The sequence below is a fragment of the Barbatula barbatula genome (assembly GCF_947034865.1).
Source record: "Barbatula barbatula genome assembly, chromosome: 4".
Taxonomy (NCBI): domain Eukaryota; kingdom Metazoa; phylum Chordata; class Actinopteri; order Cypriniformes; family Nemacheilidae; genus Barbatula; species Barbatula barbatula.
The window spans coordinates 421,239-448,635 of NC_136768.1; the positions used below are offsets into that span (position 1 = coordinate 421,239).

General features: G+C 43.1%; 4 protein-coding genes across 13 annotated transcripts; 2 read left to right on the top strand and 2 right to left on the bottom strand.

Moving 5' to 3' along the window:
• Positions 1 to 4,598: 4,598 nt before the first annotated feature.
• On the top strand, positions 4,599 to 15,679 carry lrig3 (leucine-rich repeats and immunoglobulin-like domains 3). The gene is made up of 19 exons (XM_079455250.1): positions 4,599 to 5,113; positions 8,319 to 8,390; positions 8,473 to 8,547; positions 10,477 to 10,611; positions 10,692 to 10,835; positions 10,917 to 11,060; positions 11,142 to 11,285; positions 11,361 to 11,504; positions 11,887 to 11,967; positions 12,038 to 12,109; positions 12,185 to 12,256; positions 12,340 to 12,503; positions 12,716 to 13,045; positions 13,166 to 13,447; positions 13,535 to 14,011; positions 14,100 to 14,258; positions 14,365 to 14,484; positions 14,564 to 14,752; positions 14,841 to 15,679. Exons 1-19 carry the CDS (start codon positions 4,914 to 4,916, stop codon positions 15,059 to 15,061), a joined length of 3,225 nt encoding a protein of 1,074 aa, XP_079311376.1. The 5' UTR covers positions 4,599 to 4,913; the 3' UTR covers positions 15,062 to 15,679.
• Positions 15,680 to 16,947: 1,268 nt separating this feature from the next.
• atp23 (ATP23 metallopeptidase and ATP synthase assembly factor homolog) lies at positions 16,948 to 20,550 on the bottom strand. 2 transcript variants are annotated; one of them, XM_079455264.1, is made up of 6 exons: positions 20,296 to 20,550; positions 20,176 to 20,221; positions 19,999 to 20,080; positions 19,792 to 19,929; positions 19,623 to 19,706; positions 16,948 to 19,488 (listed from the first exon to the last, which is right to left on the bottom strand). In XM_079455264.1, the coding sequence occupies exons 1-6, from the start codon at positions 20,510 to 20,512 to the stop codon at positions 19,285 to 19,287; spliced, it is 771 nt and encodes a 256-aa protein (XP_079311390.1). In that variant the 5' UTR covers positions 20,513 to 20,550; the 3' UTR covers positions 16,948 to 19,284. The 2 variants fall into 2 exon arrangements, with proteins under 2 accessions (XP_079311390.1, XP_079311391.1); XM_079455265.1 differs by having other exon boundaries at positions 16,950 to 19,488; positions 19,999 to 20,075; positions 20,296 to 20,422.
• rpap3 (RNA polymerase II associated protein 3) lies at positions 17,611 to 25,693 on the top strand. 9 transcript variants are annotated; one of them, XM_079455251.1, is made up of 17 exons: positions 17,611 to 17,759; positions 21,693 to 21,861; positions 21,942 to 22,076; positions 22,155 to 22,265; positions 22,432 to 22,559; positions 23,050 to 23,171; positions 23,248 to 23,318; positions 23,400 to 23,525; positions 23,621 to 23,748; positions 23,828 to 23,949; positions 24,029 to 24,099; positions 24,190 to 24,273; positions 24,380 to 24,501; positions 24,591 to 24,744; positions 24,826 to 24,923; positions 25,002 to 25,102; positions 25,212 to 25,489. In XM_079455251.1, exons 1-17 carry the CDS (start codon positions 17,728 to 17,730, stop codon positions 25,295 to 25,297), a joined length of 1,860 nt encoding a protein of 619 aa, XP_079311377.1. In that variant the 5' UTR covers positions 17,611 to 17,727; the 3' UTR covers positions 25,298 to 25,489. The 9 variants fall into 9 exon arrangements, with proteins under 9 accessions (XP_079311377.1, XP_079311379.1, XP_079311378.1 ...); XM_079455253.1 differs by lacking the exon at positions 17,611 to 17,759 and adding an exon at positions 20,321 to 21,029 and having other exon boundaries at positions 25,212 to 25,599; XM_079455252.1 differs by lacking the exon at positions 17,611 to 17,759 and adding an exon at positions 20,366 to 21,029 and having other exon boundaries at positions 21,688 to 21,861; positions 25,212 to 25,693.
• Positions 25,694 to 25,795: 102 nt separating this feature from the next.
• On the bottom strand, positions 25,796 to 27,391 carry LOC306893285 (uncharacterized protein). The gene is made up of 4 exons (XM_079455058.1): positions 27,311 to 27,391; positions 26,941 to 27,195; positions 26,626 to 26,874; positions 25,796 to 26,558 (listed from the first exon to the last, which is right to left on the bottom strand). Exons 2-4 carry the CDS (start codon positions 27,041 to 27,043, stop codon positions 26,485 to 26,487), a joined length of 426 nt encoding a protein of 141 aa, XP_079311184.1. The 5' UTR covers positions 27,044 to 27,195; positions 27,311 to 27,391; the 3' UTR covers positions 25,796 to 26,484.
• Positions 27,392 to 27,397: the final 6 nt, after the last annotated feature.

The window sequence follows — 27,397 nt, forward strand, 5'->3', positions numbered from 1 at the left end:
TTGTTATTGGTCTTTGAAGAAGACCTCATTGAACATTTAGGAAGCCATGGCCTTTTAGCAAACAAAGTCAATAGAATAAAAGCAAATGTGTGTATTTGAAAGGGATATTGGATATGCGACTGGGCCTAACACTTTAAACCTCTGTCCCAACAGACCTTCATCCTCTACTGAAAAATAAATATCATACATAGTGCAGTGAAAAGCATCACACAAGTTTTTCCAAAAGTATGACAACTGTTTATCAAACCATTAAAAGAGTCTCCATTAATAAGACTACATCAGCAACTGTTGCAAATAAAGCTGGTACAATGCAAAGTCAGTTTACACAAAACCAAATAGAGACGGGAACGAGAAATCATGTTAGTGCAGGAGGTAAAGTCATGAAGTTTAGAAAGAAAGACTGATTGGTTTTGTTTTTCTGCTGTTTCTTTTGTACAGTTTTGTCACTGCCTCTAGGTGGCGCCATTGAACTTATGTAACCTCTGAACCTGATTCACCTTTAACATTACAGTGAAAATATTGTTCTTATGTCTGTCTAGATCTGAATATATCAAAGTGAAGGATGTAAATCCTGCATCCACACATACTGATATAGATGTTTACTTAGTTTTTGCGCTGTAGGTTTCTATGGCCGAAAGTAAGAATTGAGTCAATGGATCCAAGAGAAGTGTGTGTTTGGACTGGAAGAGTTTGAGGAGGCCGAGTGGCTGTGTGTGTGTGTGTACGCGTGTGTGTACGCGTGTGTGTGAGACATTTTTAAAAGCTACCGCAATGCTGAACACACACACACACACCTCTCCACACCTACATCTGAGACAAGGTGGGTGGGATACAAGTGATTGAGCAGCTGTGTTTTACTACACACATGTATGTTAAAGCAGGTTCTCTTGTGTTTCTTCAGACTCATCATTAACCTTTTGGCATCTGTAAACTCCTCAGACAGAAGGACCGCAGGGGAGCGATGTGAGAGCATTTGTCTCTTCAGCAGCACACAACTGTGTGCTTCTCCTGCTAATGTTTTTATTTTAATTAAACACATTTAGTAAATTGTAGCTTTTGAGTTTCTTTTCTGCTCTCAGTTAGTTGTTTTAAAGACTGGATATCAGATGTTATAATATTATAATGCTTCGATATTGATGTGAAGTCAAACTTTACTCGGTAGGAGCTTTGACACGGCAGGAGGCTGATGATGTTGAATTCTTGTGTGTTTACGGATGAAATCTCTCCTGCTGTTTAACACCACAAACTCTCACACAACCCATCCACACAAATCTCTTTGCTTTCTCATTTTACTTAAACATTTTCTGCATATAACCATTCTTTAACAACGTTTTAGTTAGGTCATACTGAATGTATATTTTTAATCAATATTATTTACCAAAGCAGTGCAGTGTTGTTAAAATGTGTGTTATGAGTTGAGTTGGGTTGGCTTTAACATGATCATCTCAAACGATTGTTGTCGTAGATAAACAAAAGTGACTGTAAATGAATTTAGATCAACTTATCTTCTCATGTCTTTCAGTAAATAATAGACATGTTTTTGAAAACATCTGCTGCTTTGGGTTTTGGGGTCTTAAAGTGTCTACTTCAAACCATAAAACAGTAAAAGTGTTAAATGAGACGTTCTCACTGGTGAATCTAACACACACACACACACGTCATTCACAGATGTGATGGTCAGGTCTTTTTCCACGTTCCTCTGAGGAGCTGAATGTTTCACAGTTTTGATTCTTCAACTTCATTTCTGCCGTTTGGTGTTTTCAAAGCTTATAGTTTCATTTTCAGTGTTTTCACACTGACCAGAGGTACCGATACCCTAAAAGACACACAAAATTTACTGTCATTTACTTTCCTTTAAAACAAAGTTGATCTAAAAGTTGTTGTAAAGTGACTGTGTGTGTTGTGTTGTTGAATGATGAGGAACTGCTCCAGTGAACAAGATAATTACATTTCAAACAGCCAATAATTTAAGCCTCCAGTCAAAAGTCAAACTATTGTTCACTTGTTATATTAATTAAGTTCACTAGTTAGTGTGTGTCCTCATTAGTGCTCGATTGATTCTGACTGATGTGACCTGACAGCAAACCTGTGACTGAATCAAAAATAAAAGCTGAACGGCGCTACAACACGAACCCTCTCTCTTCTCTCCACAAGTATTTGTCTGGCTTTTGTTAAAACTAATAACTTTGTATGAGCACCTGTTGTACTATTGCTCCTGTATGACATTGATTATTGCCCTCTGAACTCTTTGCAAGGCGCTTTGGAAAAAAGCGTCTGCTAAATGACTCAATGTACAATTAAAACCACACATTTGAAGTACTTGTCAAATTAGCGTTTGGAGAAACAACGTTGAGATTATTCCAATCTCTAGAAAAGAGCGAGCTGTGAGAAATAACATGAAGTCAACTGGATTTGTAAGAGACTCTTAGCGTGTGTGTGGTGAATGATTCAGTGTGTAATGTCATTAATTCTGAGAGTCGTGAGCACTACACTGAGCTCTTTATGAGACTCTCACAGACTTTGTTTTGTTTCTGGGCTCTCGGGTCTGTGGCCACACATCTCACAGAAACACCTTCCACTTCAGCCGTCTGTCAGCTGAACGTCAAACCCTGAGCGTTCAGACCTGAAACCACACACGAGCTCATCTCATGAATGTGTGTTTCTGCTCCTTTTATTACTGTTGTAGAAGAACACAAATCCCCATCACAGTCTGTTCAGAGTGCTTGAATGTTGTTCTGATTGATTCTAAACTATTTTGCACTGTGATCTCACGGAGAAATGTTTGAGTTGATATTGAGATCTTCCGTCATATTGAATTTTGACTGCAGACTTTTGACTGATTTCTGACGCGTTTTCTCAGGACAAATATATGAGACAAACGTGAGACTTTTTATTTGCTCTTATTGATGTCTAGGAGAAATAACGGAGACTCATCAGTGATTCTTGTGTCTCATGGCTTGACACAAACAGCATAGTTCAGTGTGACTCTGGTTGAAGCAGTCGTGATGTAGTGATGTTTGATTTAGCAGCATTAACTTCCACTGAATCTATCATCAGTTCTCAAATACCCAGAATTCCTCCACAGACCACACACACACACACAGATATCTGCAGGAGGAATATGATCAGCAGTTCTTGTGTGTCCAGTGTAAACCTTCCATCACCTGTAAAAAACATCTCACTCCATCATACCACCTCTCAGCTCATGTTTGTGCTGGCGGAGAAGAGCCGGCAGAGCAATGCATGCTGGGAAGACACTTTTTCACTGGCTGTTGCTATTCTGAGCATAATGACTGGCACCTGGCCACACCTCGCGCCAGCGGAGCAGAAACACGCTCCTCACTCACGACTGTATACTGACACAAGATCTTCTCATTTAAGATCTCCAGTGAGCTGTTGTCCATAATACATGATTTCATTTTAACACTTCAGATATTTGACTTCAACATCTCAGTCTCTACTTACAGTCTGTCAATATTAGAAAGTGTTAATGAATTGACTGACAGATGTGATAATTCATCATTATAGAGCTGTGATCTCTCTGACACTGTCTGTCTCTTTGCTTCAGGTCATATATATATATATCAAAGAGGGTTTGTTTAATAAGAATTGATTGATGCCTGATTTGATGATGTAGGACAAACACATATTGAACCCGTTACACACTTATCATTCTCACCGATGGACTGACAAAAAGCATGAGCTCAGAACAGAAAATTAAAGACTCCATCCATTCCTCCTCATCCCCCCCAATGGGTTGAGGAAGTTAAACATCACATTGAGATGGAGGGGGGGTCACACCTCCTAATGCAGGAACAGATAACAGCAAACACACAATGGACTCATGATATGCTGTTTATATGCTAATGAAGGTAGAAATACAGCACACACACTCTCTCAGTGTCAATGTGTCTATCTATCTATCCATCCATTAATCCATCCATCCAACCATCCATCCTTTAATCATCATCCATCATCCATCCATCCATCTACCCGTCCACCCGTCCATCCCTCCCTCCGTCCATCTGTCCACCCGTCCTTACATCCACCCATCCATCCATCCTTTAATCCATCATCCATCCATCCATCGATCCACCCGTCCATCCATCCATCTACCCGTCCCTCCGTCCACCCGTCCTTCCATCCACCCATCCATCCATCCATCGTTTAATCCATCATCCATCCACCCACCCGTCCATCCCTCCATCCGTCCATCCATCCATCGTTTAATCCATCATCCACCCACCCATCCATCCCTCCGTCCGTCCATCCATCCATCTGCCCGTCCATCCCTCCCTCCGTCCATCTGTCCACCCGTCCTTCCATCCACCCGTCCACCCATCCCTCCATCCGTCCATCCATCCATCCATCCATCCATCCATCCATCCATCCATCCATCCATCCTTTAATCCATCATCCATCCATCGATCCATCCGTCCATCCATCCACCCGTCCTTCCATCCACCCATCCGTACATCCATCCAGAGCGTTATGGCAAAAAGGATACAGCTCCGGCCGGAAGTGATGCAATATCTTGCCATAAAATTAGAATAAATTGCATTAGCTAACGCCACCACCCACCCAACCCTAAACTTAATATTACAACAACAGTAATAACTGTTGTCAGCCTGACAAAACCATGCTGAAGTGCGCATGCCCAGTGGAGGAAGCTGTATTCCTTCCAGGCATAACACGAGAGCGAGCGTCACGGGAGCGCGCGCGTCGGAATGTCGTTCCAGCGCGCCGCTGTGGAAAAAGTTTCGTGTGGAGATGGAGCGGACGGCGAGTCGTTGATGTTTGCGCGATTCTCGACACGAAAAACTGACTAAAACTCCAGCGGAACTTTTCTCTTTATAGTCGCGTGGGCTTCAGCTGCGAGGACATTTCTTTCTGACGCTTTTTTCGGCGTGAATATGTCGCAGTCAGCTCGCGCTGTGTGGCTCGCGCTGTTTTATTTTCTGTGTTCGGGTCTTAAAGTGAGTCACGGAGACTCCGGCGGGTCGGAACCGGACTCGTGTCCGTCTGTGTGCTCGTGTGCGGGGTCTTTGGCGGATTGCAGTCGGTTAAAACACGGCAGAAGTGTGGACAGACTCCCCGCGTGGATCACGCGTCTGTAAGTGATTTACTTTCCTTTGTGTCGGATTGAAAAATCTCATCAAAATATCCAACAAATACACGATCGGAAATAAACCCGACTGATGACAAATCTGCAGAAAACACGAGCGCTTCTCTTTCATTAACGTGCAAAACAACCATAAACAAACACGAGCAGAAGTGTAAACACTCTTCATCATATAGTGCGACATTGTGTAAAAACATCGTTTGTGTGTTTATTTACTTGATAAGACAAACGAAATAAAACACGAGTGAGAAAGAAATGTGTGTTGAGACGATTGTGTTAAATACAGATTGTACGTACACACTATATATTCTATATGAAGAAGCAGATGATTTAGTGTTTTGTTTTCACGTCATTTGCATGCGTGTTATTTATATATAATGTAGTGTTGTGCACATTAGTTCAATGTTTGACAGAAATATAATGAGTTATTTGAAGTGTGTGTATGTACACTTCTATCCTCAGTTAGTGTGTGTGTGTGTGTGTGTTGGGATTGAACCCATGACATGTGTGTGTATGTACACTTCTATCCTCAGTTAGTGTGTGTGTGTGTGTGTGTTGGGATTGAACCCATGACATGTGTGTGTATGTACACTTCTATCCTCAGTTAGTGTGTGTGTGTGTGTGTTGGGATTGAACCCATGACATGTGTGTGTATGTACACTTCTATCCTCAGTTAGTGTGTGTGTGTGTGTGTTGGGATTGAACCCATGACATGTGTGTGTATGTACACTTCTATCCTCAGTTAGTGTGTGTGTGTGTTGGGATTGAACCCATGACATGTGTGTGTATGTACACTTCTATCCTCAGTTAGTGTGTGTGTGTGTTGGGATTGAACCCATGACATGTGTGTGTATGTACACTTCTATCCTCAGTTAGTGTGTGTGTGTGTTGGGATTGAACCCATGACATGTGTGTGTATGTACACTTCTATCCTCAGTTAGTGTGTGTGTGTGTGTTGGGCTTGAACCCATGACATGTGTGTGTATGTACACTTCTATCCTCAGTTAGTGTGTGTGTGTGTGTTGGGATTGAACCCATGACATGTGTGTGTATGTACACTTCTATCCTCAGTTAGTGTGTGTGTGTGTTGGGATTGAACCCATGACATGTGTGTGTATGTACACTTCTATCCTCAGTTAGTGTGTGTGTGTGTTGGGATTGAACCCATGACATGTGTGTGTATGTACACTTCTATCCTCAGTTAGTGTGTGTGTGTGTTGGGATTGAACCCATGACATGTGTGTGTATGTACACTTCTATCCTCAGTTAGTGTGTGTGTGTGTGTGTTGGGATTGAACCCATGACATGTGTGCTGCAGACACTTTAGAAACTGAACTACAGAGATCTCCAGGTCTGTTGTATTGTGAGTGAAGCGAGTGTGGAGCCCTCAGTAGGGTGCAGGAGTTTTCTGGCATGTTAATTTATGAGCTGCACATGTTAATGCAGTAAACTGGCAGAGCTTTTGTTTTCTCCGGGCCCATTATTTCTGCTGAATTAGCAGCTAAACTCAACCAGAGATGGAAGCCATTAGAGAGAGAGAGAGAGAGGTGGGGGTGCTCAAGGTTTTGGTCTCTCACTGCCAGAATGGAAAAATAGAAGGAAAAATCTTTTCACCATTTACATCTGGAAAGAGCAGCGAGAGCGTTTTTTTCTGTCTGCAGTCAGAGATCCCAGACAAACGCTTCACAGCTTTAACACGTTTACTTCTGACTGGAAAATAAATCAGCCAAATACACACTTCAGTCAAACATTTATAAAGTAAACTCACGATAATCATTCAGTACGTCAAGTATCTTTGATACCATCACTGGTAAGAGCTAAAGGTTTAATTCTATGGAAAATCTCAATTCTGTGATCATTTATTCACCGTCATGTGGTTGTGAGTCTTCATGCAATGGAAGTCAATGGAGTTCAGTGTATCAACATTCTTCAAAATATCTTCTTTCGGGTCCTGAAGAAGAAGAAAGAAAAGTGTGAATAAATAATGCGTTAATAATCTTTTGTCTGAACTGTCCCTTTAAACGTTGTTGAACAGTCACTAAAGATTGAAGATTGTGTTATCATCTGCCGTATCATAACAGAAGTGAGTGTTGTGTAAATCTGTGTTTGTGTGTCTGTGGCTCTTCTCAGATCTCGCTCTATAAAACACGTCATGTTTTCTTTAGGGTTTATCAGGTGCTGGATTAAAGCCACAATATGTAATAGTTATGAAATATCAAAAAATCACACTGTGATACATTTCATGCAGTTGTGTACTTGCATGATCCCAAATGTTCCCAAGAATGTGTAAATCCAGAGAAATTCCTATTTAAACTAAAGTCCCGTCCCTTGTTTCTCTTGTGTTTGTGTCATATCAGTGAATTAATATCCGCTGCTCCGCACGAGCCTCAGTTTCTGGTTGTAGAAACTACGGCAGAAGTGCTTATACAGCATCTGTTGTTCTTTTATTATGGATCACGATTTCTCTTTGGCAAGTAAAGGAAACACAAACAAGCGTAAACGTAGTTTACTTTATAAACGACGACTGTATGACTGTTTTAGACACGTAAAACTGTGTAGCATTACGCTACCAAATCAATTAACAAAGTCCAATATCATTCGGGGGCTAACATAGCTTTAGATTCCACGTTTCTTGCAAGATAATTCATTACGATGACATCAAATAAAATTAATTCATTACCTCGTCTGTGAACGTGATGGGCGATCTCTTTACGCCTCTGGATGTCCCATAATTCCATTCTCCTACACAACATCATTTATCTTCGCCTTTTGTTGTTGTTTCGAAAGTGCACCATCTAGCGGATCCAAATGTACGTATTGTGTCTTTAACTGACATGTGTGTAATGATGTTGTATGAGCGCTGTCTCAGAACACACGTGATTTGCTGTCAGGAATCAGATGTGCCGTCACTTTCTCTGCATTGTGAATCGATTAGCAGTCGTAAGGTTCTCTCCGGCCGCTCGCCGTTACGTCTGATGGAGTCCAGATGGAGCAGAGATCAGCTGGAGATGAGATAAAACCACAGAAATACTGTTTGAAAACATGAACGGTCAGACAGTGAGAGGGTCAGAGAGGTGATGGTGTCTTATTGTTAATGTGTGGCTGTGTTTAAACTCTCATGTCAGTCCGTTCTCTGGAGGGTCACAGATTCTCTGGATGGTGTTCTTGTGTCTCATGATGATGTTTGTCTTTACAGGGATCTGAGCCACAACAAGTTACGCACGTTTCCAGAAGCTCTGTCCTCCAGTCTGCCGCACCTCACTGAGATGTAAGAACACTCGTGATTATTTCTCTTGGTGTGTTTTAATGTCACAGCTCTCTTCTGTAACCACATGGTTTAATGTTCACAGACAGCTGAACAACAATGAGCTTGAGTCCATACCAGATTTGGGTCCAAGCGCTGTGAATCTGAGCCGTTTGATTCTGTGAGTATAAGAGATCGCTCGTGTCATTTCATCAATGTTCTTTTGGCTTGTGTTGTTCAGTTCTACAGGTTCAGCACGGGTGACCAGCTGATGAAAACATCTCACCATTTTAATGAAAATATGAATTATTACAAGAAAACATTCCGAGCTGTTCGTTTACGGCGGATATCGGCTTTAACATTCAAAATATAAAAGAGAGTTTCACTGTTCTAGTTTTTATAACACGTGGGGATTGAATGAATAGGTATATCAGGTCATATTTAAAGTTAAATGGCGATGAATGTGTGTGAGAGACGTGTGTCGTGTGCTGGATCTGAAATCCTGTGGCTGGTCATTATTTCATTTAAAATGATTCTGTAGGTTTATTCTTGAAGGCTCATGCATACAAATGATAAATAAAGGAGTGAAAACTAGTTGAAATGGTCGTATATAATCACACTGTTACATATTTAAATCATTTTAATGTAATGTGTCGTTATATGAAGTTCAGGTTAATGTTATTGTGTAAAGCTTGTACATTTACATTTAGTCATTTAGCAGACGCTTTTATCCAAAGAGTTTAAGTACAGCGATGTCATACAGGAGCAATAATACAAAAGGTGCTAATTCAAAGTTACTAGTTTCAACAAAAGCCAGACCAATACGCACTACTGCAGACTGCTTGCACATAAGACAGGACTTGTGTTCTGTGTGTGTGTGTGTGTGTGTGAGACTGACGGCAGTGATTTAACTAACAGCCTTTAACAGCCTTATTTGCTGAAAATTGTTTAAACAAATTTAAACAGAAAGACACAGTACAGCACTTGTTTGACTGAACTGAGGAGGGAGGGATTAAACACACACACTAACATGCGCGCACACACAAACTAACACGCATAGGCACGCAATTGAACACACACTAACACACATGTGCGCGCTCACACACACACACCTGAACATATACTAACACACACACCTGAAGACACACACGCACCTGAAGACAAACTAACACACGTGCACCCACATGCACCTGAAGACACACTAACACACATGCTAACACAATCACACGTGCACCCACATGCACCTGAAGACACACTAACACACATGCTAACACAATCACACGTGCACACACACGCACCTGAAGACACACTAACACACATGCTAACACAATCACACGTGCACACACACGCACCTGAAGACACACTAACACACATGCTAACACAATCACACGTGCACACACACGCACCTGAAGACACACTAACACACATGCTAACACAATCACACGTGCACACACACGCACCTGAAGACACACTAACACACATATGCACGCAGACCTGAACACATACTAACATGTGCGTGCACACACACACACACATCATTGCTTTGAGATCTGATCGTGATGTCTGAGTCAACTCTCATCTCTTTCTTTTCTTGTGATGGTCTTGCTCTTTAAGGAAAGTTGTGATTGGTGTAGTGTTTTCTACTTTATTGTCTAGAACGCAGAAGAGATTCATCATCATGATCATTTTTTAATAAAGTTGTGTTGTATAGGAGTATGTGTGTGTAGATTGTGTTCTGGAAGTCATCTGTGAAATTCCTCACTTCAGGTTTATTCTCTCCAGACGGATGTGCCGAAACACGTCTGAAGTGTTATCACCATCTCCTCTCAACACCTCTGACTCATTTCCACACAAAAGCTCCGCATGTTTCCCAGAATGCACCCCTGCACAGCACAACCCAATCATGATTTCATACATGTGTAGTTTTTCTTTCTTTTTGTTGTGGTGGTTTCAAAAGTAAAAAGAGAAACTGGAGTGTGATGTCTTTTGTTGACTCGCCGGTTGTGTGTTTTATTCTCTGAATGTTTTTATATTGAAGTATCTGTGAACAGTCTGCTGTCTGCTCGCTCGCTCGCTCTCTGAATCATCTGGATTTCTCTCTGTATCTAAGAGCGAACAACAAGATCTCCAGAATATCATCAGAACGCCTCGCTTCACTGGTCGCCCTGGAAACGCTGGACCTGAGCAACAACAATATAATGGAAGTGCGATCTGGAGCATTTCCTCAACTTCCTCTCAGAAACCTGTGAGTTTGACCTCACTGAACTGTTCTGTATGTGAGAACATCTTCAGCTCTTTCATTAATTCAGTTGTGTGTGTGTGCAGGTTTCTGAACAGTAATCGAATCTCTCTTCTGGAGCACGGCTGTTTCAGTAATGTGTCTGGATCACTGCTGGTGTTACAGCTCAATAAAAACCGTCTGAACTCCATCCCGGCGAAATTCTTCCAGCTCCCTCACCTTCAGCATCTGTAAGTTCACACGCACATCATCTCATCCTCTCAGCTGTCTGACGGGTGTTTTCAAGCGCTGTCACTGTGATCCGTCGGCAGGGAGTTGAGCAGGAACCGTGTGAGGCGTGTGGAGGGTTTGACGTTTCAGGGGCTTCACAGTCTGCTCTCGCTGAAGATCCAGAAGAACGGCATCACTCGACTCATGGACGGAGCTTTCTGGGGTCTCGGTAACATGGAAGTTCTGTGAGTATCACTGGATTATCAACACTTGATAGGGAATGAAGTGAGCGTGTTCTTGATGTGTGTGTGTGTGTGTGTGAGCAGGCAGTTGGAGTATAATAACCTGACGGAGGTCAATAAGGGTTGGCTCTACGGTCTTCGCGCGCTACAACAGTTGCATCTCTCACACAACAGCATCAGTCGCATTAAACCCGACTCTTGGGAGTTCTGCTTGAAACTGGCCCAGCTGTGAGTGACATCATTTCCTGTCTGATCGGATATAAGAGGGTCGATGATGTGTTGACGGTTGTGTTTGTGTGACAGTGATGTGAGCTGGAATCACTTGAGTCGCTTGGATGAAGGCAGTTTCATGGGTCTCAGTGTTCTGGAGCAGCTCAGCGCTGGAAACAATCACGTCAGTTTCATCGCAGATGGAGCGTTCAGAGGTCTCACCGGCCTGCAGACGCTGTGAGTTTCACAATATCATCACTGTTTTCAGTTCAGTTATGAAGCGATGATTCCTTTATTTGCACGTCATGATACACATGATGTGGACTTTGCTCGTGTATGTGTGCCGGGGCTGTGGGATTCCATCCTAAACGGAACCAAATGTTGTTCAGCTCAGAGGTCAGCAGAGGTCACGTGTGTTGGAGGAGGGGGACGTGTATGAGCACACATGGCCGGAGCGTTAGGAATCTTGTGTCTGAAAGAGACAGCACACATTCTTGTTTGAATTTTGTGTTGAGAATGAAACGTACTCATGTGCTCTCGTTACTTCATTTGTTTTATTGTTCATTTGAACACATGTGAACACGCTGACGTGTTTTAACATGTTTTGCTTTCTGTCCAGAGATCTGAGGAGTAATGAGATCTCGTGGACTATAGAGGACATGAACGGGCCCTTCTCTGCTCTGGATAACCTGAGGAAACTGTGAGTGTTTATAAATGTCACCATACACACCGGATTGAGAAGAGACTGAAGGATTTCTCTTGTTCTTCAGGTTCCTGCAGTGGAATCGAATCCGATCGGTCACCAGAAAATCTTTCACGGGTCTGAACATGCTGGAACTGCTGTAAGTGCTTTACATGATGATGAGGATGAAGATGATGATGATGATGTCTCAATCTCTTTTTTCTCCTCATCACAGGGACCTGAGTAATAATGCCATCATGTCTCTTCAAGCTAACTCTTTCTCTCAGATGAGTCGACTGTCAGAGCTGTACGTATGAATCTCTTCAAGTCTTCATCAGCTGCGTCACAGCACTTTTTCTCATGAATCTGGTTCTTCTCTCGTTCCGTCAGGCACCTGAACACGTCCAGTCTGCTGTGTGACTGCCAGCTGAAGTGGTTTTCTCCGTGGGTGGCCGAACATTCGTTTCTTCCGCTGGTGAACGCCAGCTGTGCCCATCCGCTCATGCTGAAGGATAAAAGTGTCTTTACTGTCGCTCAGGACGAGTTTGTGTGTGGTGCGTAACAGTCTCTTCATGTCTGTTTATATTCTCACGTGCAAGCGTTAGTTTAGATTCAATTTCACATGACATTGTGTTGTGTTGACTTTATTTTGAATTGTGTGTTGTTTCTGTAAGACATTCTGTAACTGCTGACTGCCGTCAATCATTTTGTCCCACCCCTCACCTGTCATTGGTCAGATCATGTGAATCTGTTTCTTGTTTCACAGACGATTTACCCAAACCTCAGATCACCGTCCAGCCGGAGACTCAATCTGCCATCAAAGGCACAAACGTGACGTTTGTTTGTTCGGCCGCCAGCTCCAGTGACTCGCCCATGACATTTGCCTGGAAGAAAGACAACGAGATTCTGAACGACGCTGAGATTCATAACCAGGCTCACGTGAGATCTCAGGCCGGAGAGGTGAGCGAGGTGACTGAATACACCACCACCCTGCAGCTGCGCTCTGTTGAGTTCTCCAGCGAGGGCAAATATCAGTGTGTCATCTCCAACCACTTTGGATCATCGTACTCCAACAAAGCCAAACTGACCGTCAACAGTAAGTGTTCACACAGTTCAGCACACACACGTGTCAGCCATTATCATCTGATCTTGTCAGTCTGTCATTTCTGAAAGTCTCGAAACTAAAGATGGCCCACTGTTCTGTGATTCCTCGTAGTGTTGCCGTACTTGACGAAAATGCCGATGGATCTGACGATTCGTGCGGGGGCTACGGCCCGTCTGGAGTGTGCTGCCAGTGGACATCCATCGCCTCAGATCGCCTGGCAGAAAGATGGAGGAACTGATTTCCCAGCCGCACGTGAGCGGCGAATGCACGTCATGCCAAAAGACGACGTGTTCTTTATTGTGGATGTGAAGACTGAAGATATCGGCGTATACAGCTGTACGGCTCAGAACACTGCTGGGTCTGTTTCTGCTAACGCTACGCTAACTGTACTGGGTAAGATCATCTTATGATGATGAACTGTTCATCTTTAGAAATTCAGAGAGAGAGCGAGAGAGAGAAAACATTGTGTTGTTCCTGCAGAAACCCCATCATTCCTCAGACCTCTGATGGATCGTACCGTGGTAAAGGGTGAGACAGCAGTGCTTCAGTGTATCGCCGGCGGCAGTCCTCCTCCCCGGCTCAACTGGACTAAAGATGACAGTCCTCTACTGGTCACAGAGCGGCACTTTTTCGCTGCTGGAAACCAGCTGCTCATCATCGTGGACGCGGCCGAGGCTGACGCGGGAACTTACACCTGTGAGATGTCCAATCCGCTGGGCACCGAGAGAGGAAACGTCCGTCTGTCCGTCCTCCCCAACCCCAACTGTGACTCTGGTTCAGCCGGTGGTGGGGCGTTGGGCTCGAGATCAGCCGGGGGTCTAGAGGATGACGGCTGGACCACTGTGGGGATCGTGATCATCGCGGTGGTCTGCTGCGTGGTGGGCACGTCTCTGGTGTGGGTGGTGATCATATATCACACGCGCAGACGCAACGAGGACTGCAGCGTCACTAACACGGGTCAGTTTCCATGATCTCAACCCCTCTCTCTTATAATCCCCAACTCATCTTCTGTACGTTCAATCTCACGGATTGTGTTTCTGTGTAGATGAGACCAATCTGCCGGCGGACATCCCGAGTTATCTGTCCTCTCAGGGGACGCTAGCGGAGCGGCAGGACAGTTATATTCCATCAGATAACAGCAGTGGACATCAGTACATGAGCGCCTCCGTCGGAGGATTTTACATCCCGCCCAAAGATTTAAACAGTAAGATGCACGCACAAACTAAAGTTAACAAACATGACACAAATCAATGTAAAGGTTTTAATGATGGGCTGTTAATCACGGAACATCTCGTTTGTTTCTTCTGTAGGTCTCTGCCGGTTGGACACAGGAAGTGAAGGAGACATGGAGGTGGTGATTGACCCGCTGCTGTGTCAGTATCAGCCGAGAGGAAACCAGTACAACACAGAACTGCCCGAATCCTACAGCGGTCAGTCCCACACCATCACATCTACACCGCACCTGTGTGTGTGTGTGTGTTAAATGAGATGTTGTGTTATGCCCCTCAGACCAGCGGCTCGTGTGTAGAGACTCATACAGCAGCTGCAGGACGAGAGATTTCTACGCCTGCAGGTCATCACTCCCCAGTGAACCCGTGGATCATGTGATGCAGCTCTCGAGCGCTGGTGTTCACCTGCAGACGGATCAGTTCTGTGTGGACGACTGTGAGCGAGGCAGCTGCTCTGGATCATATATGGGTGAGTCTTCCGTTCTGAAAAACCTATTTTAGTGACGCCACTGTTTGTTTGAACAGTTTTGACTCTTTCGTGTGGTCTCTGATCTCAGGTACGTTTGGTAAAGTGCCGTGGAGAACGCAGCAGGAGCTCTGCTCTTATAACAGAGTTGATCTTCATGAGAGTTCATACGCCGCCTTGAACACAGACTCTGATCATGAGGACGAACACGCGAGCTGTACACTCACAGAAGACTCCAGCGCTGGTGTGTATGAACAGCCCTTTGATAACAGGACGATAGAGCGGATTCCCGCTCTGCAGACGGGCTCTTAGCAGCGCACGTCATGTGACTTTACAAAGCCTTTCCTCTCTTCAACCAAACCCCAGAAAACTTCTACCTCAGAGTGAACTCCACATCTGAATGCAACCAGAGACTGATGGAGTCATTTGTACAAAGATATAGAATATAAATACATTTTATACAGAAGTATTGTTTGTTTAAAGTGTAAATATGATCCGTTTATTTTTCCTACGATTGTTCCTTCATGTGTCGTGTAGACCGGAGTCAAACATGTGACCGTGCATGAACATTACTCCAACTTCATCAGTTTAGTAATCTCGTTGAAGACACGTCAGGCGGGTTTATTTGAGGATCAGTCCGACAGGTGTCTGTGTTTCATGCCGATTCATGATTCTCTGTTGATTTGCTTTGTGTTTTAAATAAAGCTGTTGTTTGCACAGACGTGAAACTATCAAACACACCGTGATGTGCTGCTGAACATTCACACCTGCTCTGGAATACACAACATATGATCAAAGATGGTGAAGATCAGAAATGAACAGGAACATGTTGATTTTTCTTGATGTTTGTCGATTCTTTCAGAAGTGTTTGTCAAATATCGACAGATCTTCATGTATTTTATATACAGACCCTTAAAAAACTAAAGCAGTATGTTCATGAGTCAGTCAGAGATCTCTTTAAACTGCAGCCAGCAGACTTTCCTGGCAGAACACGAAAACAACTGAATTCCAGAAGAATTCTTGCGCTTTGATTCAGACTCCAGCGAGTTTCTGCTGATCCAGCATCAGATTTTATTGGAGCGTGTCCTCGGGGCACTGACCTCAGATCTGTTCCACACACACACACAGAGAGAGAGAGCAGCTGGACGTGTGGTTGATTGCTGGTGATTGTTTGCAGATGTTGGAGGTAATGGATGATCCAGCAGCTCTTTCATCAACATGTTCTCTCAGCTGAAGATATAAACATCTCCACCGTTCTTCATCTTGAGGAATACTTAAAAACAGATTTTCTTTATCGTACAGATGTTGAGTTGTGATCTTTACGACGCCTGTGGTTTCTCGTAATTCTTTTCAGCACAGGTGGGAACGCAGAGACTTCAAATAAAAAGTGCAGGGCATGAGGAATTCTGGGAAGGTTGGTGGGATATCAGAGCAGCTTGAGTCGTCACACGAGAAACTGATGTGGGATCAGTGAAAACAGACTCATCTGAGATTCAGACTGGCAGCGTATGTCCAGATCACAGCACAAAACTAACATTACAAAATATGAAGTGTCGAGAAGTCAGATTGACCAAACAAGTGTTTTGAGACACAAAAGAAAGATTCAAAGCTGTAAATGTGAACTGCAGTTTATTTCCAGGGGAGCAGCTCACACTCTTTATTTAAACAGCACAGATATATTTGTGTAACATCTAAACACATTCACACATTTCTGCCATATGTGCTGCAGTAACACACAGAAGTGAAGTGAACTGTGCATTTGCGGATTTGTGTAAATCTTGTAAATTATTACAGTAATGTGTTTCACTTTTAGAGCTTTTTTAACTAGTTTGTTGTCATATGATGTTTTTATTCACATTCAGAAGTTTTCTGCAGATTTGACATTCATTGGTGTCTCGTGAGATGGCGTTTGACAGGCAGCCGGCCCACCCAGAAGAGATGTTTTCACAGACGTCTCTCTGTTGGTTTATCGGATCTGAGCCAAATCATATATACCGTCTTCACACACGGCAGATCTTTCTCCTCCCTTCTGCAAGCCAAATGATCGCCATCCAAGAAGAAACACGACTCTCTCGCTCAACAGAAATTAAAGAGTCTCTCTCATAACAAAGATCTGCTGATGTTTTCCAGATGTGACTCCATCTGATGATGCCAGAAACACAAACATCATCATTATTAAAGAAATGAAACTCGCCCTTCTGTCAGTCTGACACATATTTGCTTTATTTCCATTAAAAATAGAAGTAGATGTGCAGAAGAATCACACGCTGAGAAGAATGACACCATTCGCATTTTTAGCTGAAATTGAATCATGATCAACTTTAACAGCTCTGAAAAACTCCAACATACACATGTGACAACACACACTGTGTGTCTGCTGCGTGTATTATTTTGAGAAAACAATTGCAAGAAAAGCTGTTGTGACATCATCTCTCTCTCTCTGTGAAATAGCACACATCTGTATTTTCCATCTGTTCATGTTTTGCTGATGGAGAGATTTTGGCTTTTCTGACACAAACATTAGGAGAACTTCAGAAATATCAATATAATATAGATAGAATGTGATCGTGTGTGATGTGAATGACGCCTGTAGTTTGGATCTATTGAGTTTGAATTCATTGGATGTGATCATTAGTTTCAGCATGAGATGCTGTAGGTGTCTTTATACGTTAACCTGGAGTCTCTCATTATTGTTTGACGTTCAGTGTTTACAGTCTTCATAATAAACTCATCAAAGTGACATTCATTTCAGTGAGGACATTTGCTAAACTGAAATGAATCATTAAATGATGTAATTGTTCTGATGGTACAACGATGAAGAAAGTAAAGTGAAGTCAAACAAATCCTTGAGATCTAGAGCACTTGTACGGGTGTTTGCTGAGTGCTGTGCCCTTTGACCTGCTGTCTGTTAATGAGAATCAGATGATGAAGTGATGATGGTTTGAGCTCTGAGCAGATGAATCTTTCACTCCTGGATAATGAACCTCCTGTGGATATCAGAGCAGCGCGGGTCAGTCAAACACACAAACACATCTCATTGATGTTATCACAGTCTCTCTCTCTCGTTACTCTGTGAACTCTCATCATGTCGTCAAAGAATTTCATCATGACCCAAAGGTACCACAATTGATTCTAATACTGCCATGTTTTCTTCGTGTTTAATGGCAAGAGCATGGTTTTATGGACATGTAGTCTTATCCATCACTTGAAAGGTTTTATCATCATCGTTTGACTATAAATATTGCGGTTCAACTATAATAACTGCGGTGACACAACTGTAACTTTGTGCTTATGCTACAAATAATAATGTTACTGCTGTGAAGTCAAGAGGAATCTTCAGAAGGTTGAAACGTTGAGACAAATGATAGAATGATGTAAAGATAAACAGCGCCACCGTGAGGATACTGATGTAACTTTAGATTTGATAAACTTCATCAGTTTTGTCAATTGATTTAGTCCGTTTAACCCAAACCTGTGCTGTCATAACTACATCACTGTTTCATCAGTTTTTATTGATTTATTATCATGGTACAACAGGGCTGAAGGCACACCTTAAGAAACAATGTGCTTTTACTCCCATAACGTATGATTGGAGAAAATATATATGTTTGATTTAAACATTTATGGAGCAACAGATTTTGTATTAAAATAAATCAAAAGTGGTCAATATGATGACTGGGGGGGCTTTTACCACACATACGGAGTAAAAAGCTCACAGTATTGACACAAATACTTTTGATAAAATAATATGGGTTTAATAATGTTTAAGTAAATGCATGTTCAGAACAAATACTTTAGCAAAGTTTATACTGTTTTTTGTTTATTCCGATAAATGAAATAATGTCATTAAAATATGTTAATATCACAAGATAAAGATTTTAAAAGCATTAAAGATATCAATCACTTAATATAGATTTACAGTAGTAACACAAATGTATATTTTATATTATACGATTAACATAATATTTAGGCCTAATGGTTTCATTATAAACATGGTGATGATCTCAACTTAATATATGATATTTACCATCTGAATCTAACTGTCCTGTCGATAAATGGAAACAGCAGTGTTGGGTGTGTTTTATACCACAAACACAATACTTTTACACATTCTTCTGTCCACACGCTGAGGGAAAAGTGCATGTTTTGGAAAGTGCTCTGCATTTATTGTGCCAGGAAGTGGTTTACAAGAAAATCTAATCAAATGTGCCTTTCACCCCGTTGCACCCTAACAGTCAAAGTCATATTCTTGTTTCACAGATGACTTCCAGCAGTAACTCCACATTTATCCGTCCAAACATCTGATCCCAACGTGAACACTTGATTTAACATCAAACTCTTTAATAAATTACCGGTTTAGGGCAGATCAAATGATGAAAAAGGCAAGTGTGTGTTCTTGACAATGACACACAGACAGAGAAGTGAATGTCCTTCAGTCCATCTGTGATAAATGCAGATTATTTGTAATTCAGCTCATATTAAAGTACGGTTGTGAGAATAAAAACACAGAGTGGCGCTTCATTTCTTTCTGTGATTTACAGGTTTGCATGGTATCGATCTCTGTTCTCAAAATCCCTGTGGGCAAACTTCGCGTCCTTCTTGCTGTGTGGGATGCGACCGAAGGGGGCGTGGTCATTGAAACAGCTGTCAAACACCTCATCCACCACTCGCTCCGCCTCCTCCCTGCTCACCTTCCTCACGGCGAGGATGGAGCGCAGCGCGCGACTGCGGACGCATTCCTGCACAACAAACACAAGAGACATTCTGATGAAAATGACAACACGATCTGTTCTACACCAGAATAACAGACGCTCTCTCAGACTTACTGTCTTCATCTCCTACTAAGTGTTCACTTTCAAGAGACACAAGTTACCTGATGATGTTCCTTGAGGCCAAAGTTAAATCTGGAGATCTCATTGATGAAGGAACAGTCGCCGCTCAGATTGGCTGCTCGAATCTACCAGAAAAACAAAGAACATGTTCTTAACCGTCACTCGTCATTATAAATGATAAATCAACAGTAAATGATGATGTCACGTCACCTCCGAACAAGCCAAATGTCTGAAGCTACTGAACCAGTCCACTCGAGCTCTGCAGTGATCGAAAGCGTGAATCAGCTCATGTGTGACCACTCGATTCATATGAGCCTGCTGATGAATGTTATTCTGACACAAAACTATCTGCAACACAAACACACCACAGTAATTGACTGACACGTGACACGTCACACACGTGCGAGTTTAACTCACCTGAGACGTGGCAGCATCGAACCCCCCACTGACGGTCCCGTCACAATCCTCACAGGAGAAATGTCTGTCTTTATAGACTGTACTGAGAAGAAATCACACGTGACGTCACACACACACACACACACACACACACACACACACACACACACGCGTGTTTAAGTGTGATGGTGATCTTACCAGCCGGAGTTTCTCATGGCGCCCAGCAAAAGTTTAGCGTATGGGCCTGAAACACAAAACATGTTACCTGTAGTGAGACATAGATATAACACGACATGCACAGATGTGATGTTGTCTTACTAGTGTCCAGGGTGAACTGCAGCATGATGTGACACTTGTGTTTAAAGGTGAACAGACTCTCTCTGATCGAGCCCTCCTTGTATTTGCTGCGCGTTCTGTCCGGATATAAACTGTACCCGTAATCCTCATCCTTCCGCTCGCTGTCCGAGGCTTTATTCTCATCTGATGCTTGTTTGTTGGTAAACAAATTCTCTTTATTTTCTGCACTTGCAGCCATTGCTGTATCCGCCGTGCGCGCACGCTCAAAGGTCACGCAAGCGCGGTACTTGGTTTCAAAATGAAAGCGTCCGAGGTTCGTGTTTCAAAATAAAAGCCCCGTACGCAGACGAAATCAATATATACATTTTTATTAACTTGATTATAATTTGTTAATTGCTATGCGGTTGCGTACAGAACAGTGTAATAGTAAGCAAATGTGATTTGTCCTGTACGTGTCGGTGTTTTCAGGTGTCAGTATTTAATTGAACTTTCTTTCAAACATTATACATACATATTACATCAGGGAAAGAAGACTTCACACGCCATAGACCGTGAACAATAATAAGAGAAATAAAACAGTAAAGAAAATCTTGCCTTTGAAAAACAATTCTACATTCAACATTTTCATTTGAAAAACTCTACGCGCGCGGGATGCGAGTGTGTGACGTAAAGCCCGCGAGTACGCGCAGAGTACGTCACGCTGTCATGGCGCTGAACACAAACTGCTGAATTAAACCTCTTCATCATTTCTGAAGGTATGAAACACACACACACACACACACACACACACACACACACACACACACACACACACACACACACACACACACACACACACACACACACACACCTGCTCTTCACTGATGCCAGTCGACTGTAAATATATTCATTGTTTTAATCTGTTTTAATGATGAAGGGGTATCAGTCGATATGTCACGTGTGATGGTCACTCATGTATCGTTGCTCTTATGTGTTTATTATCATTAAATATACGTCAAATAAGAACTCGTATCTGCTTATATAACATTTTCTGTCTGCAGGTGTTTGTTTGTCTAACGTCACGTGGTGGAGTTCATTAAGTTTATCATAATTTAGTTTAAAATGTCATTAATATGATGAGTTACATTCTGTTGCGGTCGGTTGATTGTGTTCATGAGTTTAATGTTGTGTAACAAGTTTGTTAAAGCCACAGTGTTGGTAGTTTCCCTAACATAACGTTACCATAGTAACCACAGTTTCCGCCGGATGTACAGTTAGTAAATGAGCGTGAAGTCTTAACAAATGATTTTGTTTAATTTGGTCCCAGTTCACTCTAGTAATAACAGGTGTATTTATTATGGTAATTTGATGGTTGCCATGGTCACTTTTGGAAGGGTAATGTCAGCCGTGATGAACAGATCATGTTGTGTGTAGAGAAGAGAAGAGAAGAGTGCTGTGATGTCTGCAAATAAAGGCGTGGAGCTGCAGGTACAGATGCGACAGAACGCTGAAGATCTGCAGAACTTCATGAAGGAGCTGGACAGCTGGGAGGAAGACATCAAGAGAAAAGACCAACAACTTTGTGCCGGAAACATCGATGAAGCACAAGTAAACATCCTCCTCCAGTGTGTCTCTGATCATAATGAACGTTCTTTGGCTTTTATTGTGTTCAATATGTTCTTATTCAGCAGCAAAATCTCCCGCCAGTGAGAAACAAGGATTATAAAAAGCCAAAGCAGAGGGTGAAACGTCAGATGAACGGTCAGAAAGAAACCCAGCGAATCAAATCTTACGATTATCAAGCGTGGGACAAATTTAATGTGGTGAGACAGTTGTCCTTTATTAAACAGAGTGATGTCATCAGTGTTATGAGGATTGACATGAGTGAGGATGAATTACAGGAGAAGGTTCTGGATTCGATGGACACAGAAGAGAGTCCGGTGCAGTCCAATGATTCAGACTCTGAGGGGATTCAGGTGGACAGAGATCTGGGGCTCTCTGAGAAAGAGAAGGTGAGACTACTGCCACAGCCATACCAGTCAATCCTTTAGAGAGAACACTCATCACATGACCTCTGTGCTCTGCTAAGAGTTTCTGAAATCATTGAGAGGATGTGTGAGGGACAGAGCCCAACCTCAGTCTGAGCAATGTGTGTGTGTGTGTGTGATGTTTCTTCAGGGCAATGAGTTGTTTAAAGGGGGTCAGTATGACGCAGCGATCGAGTGCTACACCAGAGGAATGAACGCAGATCCATACAACCCCGTCCTGCCTACAAACAGAGCCGCCTGCTTCATCAGACTCAAGAAGTAAAATCTGATTCACTTAATTGGATTCAGTGTGTGTGTTCGGATGATTCAGTGTGTGTGTGTTCAGATGAATCGTGTGTGTGTTCAGATGAATCGTGTGTGTGTTCAGATGATTCAGTGTGTGTGTTCAGATGAATCGTGTGTGTGTTCAGATGAATCGTGTGTGTGTTCAGATGAATCGGTGTGTGTGTTCGGATGATTCAGTGTGTGTGTTCGGATGATTCAGTGTGTGTGTTCGGATGATTCAGTGTGTGTGTTCAGATGAATCGTGTGTGTGTTCAGATGAATCGTGTGTGTGTTCAGATGAATCGTGTGTGTGTTCGGATGATTCAGTGTGTGTGTTCGGATGATTCAGTGTGTGTGTTCAGATGAATCGTGTGTGTGTTCGGATGATTCAGTGTGTGTGTTCAGATGAATCGTGTGTGTGTGTGTGTTCAAATGAATCATGTGTGTGTTCAAATGAATCATGTGTGTGATTGGTGTGCTGCAGGTTCGCTGTGGCGGAGTCGGACTGTAATCTGTCGATCACTCTGGACAGTAAATACATGAAAGCTTACGCCAGGAGAGGAGCCGCCCGCACCTCTCTGAAGAACTACCAGGGGGCGCTGGAGGGTCAGTGCTCATCTCATCTCACACCGTGATCATCAGACCTCACGCTGATCTCATGTGAAGCTCATCTGTTTTTCAGATTATGAGATGGTTTTCAAACTGGATCCTGGAAACTTTGAAGCTGAGAATGAACTGAAGAAACTCAAGCAGGTGCGTTGACGTGTGTATGTGTGTATGCGTCTGAAATGGAATCCAGCAGATGTGAATGTTGTTTTCCTAATTTCACTTCAGCTATTAGAATCCAGCACGCAGACAGCAGAGGAGAGTCAGACAGCTGCGCAGACGCTTGATCCAGTGAAACTCCAGCAGCTGCAGGAGGAGCAGAGAAAACAGGAAGCTGTCATGCTTAAAGATCGAGTGAGCTTTACCTCCTTCATCTGTCAATCATCTCAATCTGATCTCCTGTCATCGCACTGATTCCTCTCTTGTGTGTGTGTGTGTGTGTGTGTCAGGGTAATGCATACTTCAAAGAAGGGAAGTATGAGGCAGCTGTGGAGTGTTACACTAAAGGAATAGACGCAGACAACACAAACGCACTTCTGCCTGCAAACAGAGCCATGGCTTACCTGAAGCTCCACAGGTGACGCACCCACACTGACTGTATGTACTGTATGTTTGTGTAGTGTACACTAGCTAGTCATCGTGTTTGTCATCTGTAGGTTGGATGAGGCTGAACAGGACTGCAGTGCAGCTCTTGCTCTTGATGTCACGTACTCCAAAGCTTTCGCCAGACGAGCGACGGCCAGAGCGGCTCTGGGAAGAAATAGAGAAGCTTTAGAAGGTTTGATTCTCCAGCTGTGTGTCACATGTTCTCTCTGTGTCATGTATGTGATGAATCATTCTTGTGTGTTTCATCACAGATTATGAGCAGCTTCTTAAACTGGAGCCTGGAAACAAACAGGCCGTAACTGAGATCCACAAACTCACAGCGGTACAACAACACAACAACACTCAATTCACTGAGAGACGTCTGTGTGTGTGTCTGATTTCATCTCAACCCCTCTCTGTGTGTGTGTGTCAGGAGTTGAAGTCGAGCGGTTGTCTGGTGACAGAGGAGAAGAGAATCATCCAGCCGATCAACAAACCTGAGCATCTCAGATCAACTGTGAGTCCATCTCTCTCTCTCTCTCTCTCTCACACACACACACACACACACACACACACAATCATATTGTATTCAGTGAGTAAGTTGTGTACATGTGTTGTGGCAGAATCCCTTGAGGAGGATTGACATTCAGGAGGTGGGTGAGATGTCACGTGTGTCTGAATCATCTGTCGTCTCATCACCTCATCACAAGATCCAGAAGATCTCAGACGCTCTCCATGAGTCCAGGTGAGACGTCTGTGAGATCACGCGTCTCACTCGTGTGCTGTCGGTGTGAGACACTCATCTGTCTGTCTGTCTGTGTGTGTGTGTTACAGAGATACTGAACGTGACAATGACAGAATTGCAGATGACGGGAATCCATCAGATGAATGTGAATGTGTTCCTCCACCGCCCGCTAACAGTTTCCAGCTGGAGGCCGACCTGAGGAAGATCAGCGCTTACCCACAATCCACCTACAGATATTTAAAGGTACAGTCACAGCGTCACTGTGATGTCACCACACGCATTTGCATTTCACTTTCAGTGAAAACAAACTCCTGTGTATTTCAGCAAATCAGTCCAGACCGATATCCGAAGATCTTCCAGAACTCTCTGGAGTCTGACATTCTCAATCAGATCCTCAAGACATTTCACAGCTTCTACATTCAGTGAGTGACACGGTGAAGACTCATGTGACACGATGAACACAAACACAGACGGATGATGATCATTGTGTTGCATTTCAGACATGAAGACGCCTCTGTTCTGCTGGACGCACTGAGAAACCTGACACATGTCAAGAGATTTAATATGGCCGTCATGTTCATGTCATCTGATGAGAAGAGAGGTACGCATGCGCACACACTCACACTCACACTCACACACACACACACACACACACACACACACACTCACACACACAGTTTTGTGCTGATGTGTGTGTAAATCTGTTTCAGTGGTACAAGACCTGTTTGACTGGATTCACCGCTCTGGTCTGGAAGATGATGCCGTTAAAGACTTGAAGAAGAAATACGGCCTCTGACCTTTGACCTCTGCTCATGGCCTGATTGAGGTTTCTCTGTGCCTGAGGACATTTACACCTGTCAAAATGACAGTTTATGAACCGAAGAACATTCTATGACATGAACAAACCCAGCTGTCACTGTCCTGTCTGAGATAACAAATGCTTGAATGTGATTGGCTGATCATTAAATGTGCTTCAATTCATCATCATGAACGCGTCGTGCCTTTTAAATAAGTCGGCTTGTCACCTGTCAAATGAAATTATAGTGATGTTGAGAAGATTTCTGACGTGATCTTCTGTTAGTGAAAGTTTTTTATTTCTTAACGTTGCGTATAACCGAGCGAAACAACTTTGGAAATGAGAAAAAAATGTAGGGCGGGACTTGATTTTGTTCGAGTACTGATTGTATTTGTTAAACGTTAGGGGTTGCCTAAAAATGTGTAATCCAGTCTGCAATCTGTCAATCATTGCCGCCCGCCCTCGTGCCATTCCTCTGGACCAGAAGTGAAGAGAGGGGAGGAGCTTAACGTTTTTATTAAAGATTACAAGTGCAAATTAATTTAAAGTAAATAATGATGTGCACAGACAAATAATTGATCAAAAATTCTGCAACATTGTGTAAAACAATTTGAATTGACATTTGTTTTAATTTCATGGCGACTTTAACATCACACTGTGGGGAGATCCTGAAACATGTGCAGGAAGTCCTTATACAAAGATGGCTGTGGGTGTATCATGTGAGCAGGTGTGAATGCGAGGAGAGTGTTGCGTGATTTATAATCCAGAACACACACATATATGATGATAATAAATGAGTTTAATCGTCAGTCAACACTGAAACACCCGACACCTCCCTGATAATATCACAGTCAACACATCAAACATTCATGTGTCACAAACATCAAACATAGACGTGTGTGTATTAGGTGTGACCACCAGTTTCATGAATCAGAATGTGAGGAATAATACTGTTATCTACTTAAGATAAAACTTCACCAACACTTTTATTAGTCAACGTTTTTATTTGAGCTCGTTTCTTTTAGCGTCATTGTAAAATATAGCAAATTCAACACTCGGGTCATCCACATGAATCCAATCCATCAGTCAAATAAGTATATTTGTGTCCTGTTTCCAGTGCTTCACGTGTGGTTTGCTGTGGAAGTCTGTGTTTCTTCTTCTGTACTCGTGTAATGAGTGACGGTGCTTCAGGTGAAGTGAAGAATCAGAGCGACGACAAACGCTGACATCAGATTCATCTTCAGAGGAGCAGCTGTGTTTTCTGTCATTCAATCAGAGACATCGGATGAGATGAGCTGAGGTTAAATGTGAGTATCAGTGGATTTTACCTGTCACGCTGAGCGTCTTCTGTGTCACTTCAGTGGTGTTAGTGATGATGTTTGTGGCCGTGCAGGTTAACGTCAGTGATTCTCTCCAGGACTCAACGCTCACGTCTATGATCTTGCTGTGAAGAGTTTGGTTCTCTGCCGTCCAGGTGTAGGTACAGGAGGGTTTACACCTGCTCAGACACTCAAACATGGTGCTGGAGTGAAGCCGGATTCTGGATGGACCTCTGATGATGGTGTGCAGTGGACCATCTGACAAAAACACTAAGAGGTCAAACTTTCTGAACACACACATGACGCTGAAGATCTCAGACTTACCCGTCACGAAGAGCTTCCGGACGGCAGAGGCGAAGATTCCCGACTTGCTGTTGGTCGCCGTGCAGACGAGCGTTTCTATAGCGGCGGCTGCAGGTGGAGTCATGACCAGCTGGTTTCCAGATGCAGACAGTGGAAGTCCATTAGAGGTCCAGCTGTATTGACAGGACGGCCAGCAGACGGCAGAACACTGGAAGCGCTGAGAGCTGTCGACGGGCAGATACGCCGGACCGCTGATGGACACGTTCTCTGGACCCTCTGAAGAGAAAAAACATTCATCAATTGGACCAAAGTCTGAATGATGAATATCTTCAGTTCTCGACACATACAGACTGATGGTGTTCAGTCCAAAATAATACAGATCATCTCTTACGTAAAACCTGTGGAGTCTTGTGTGTCGTGGATGTTTGTCCTGTGATGTTGTTTTTTGCTGTGCAGGTGACGCTGGTGACGTTTAGTC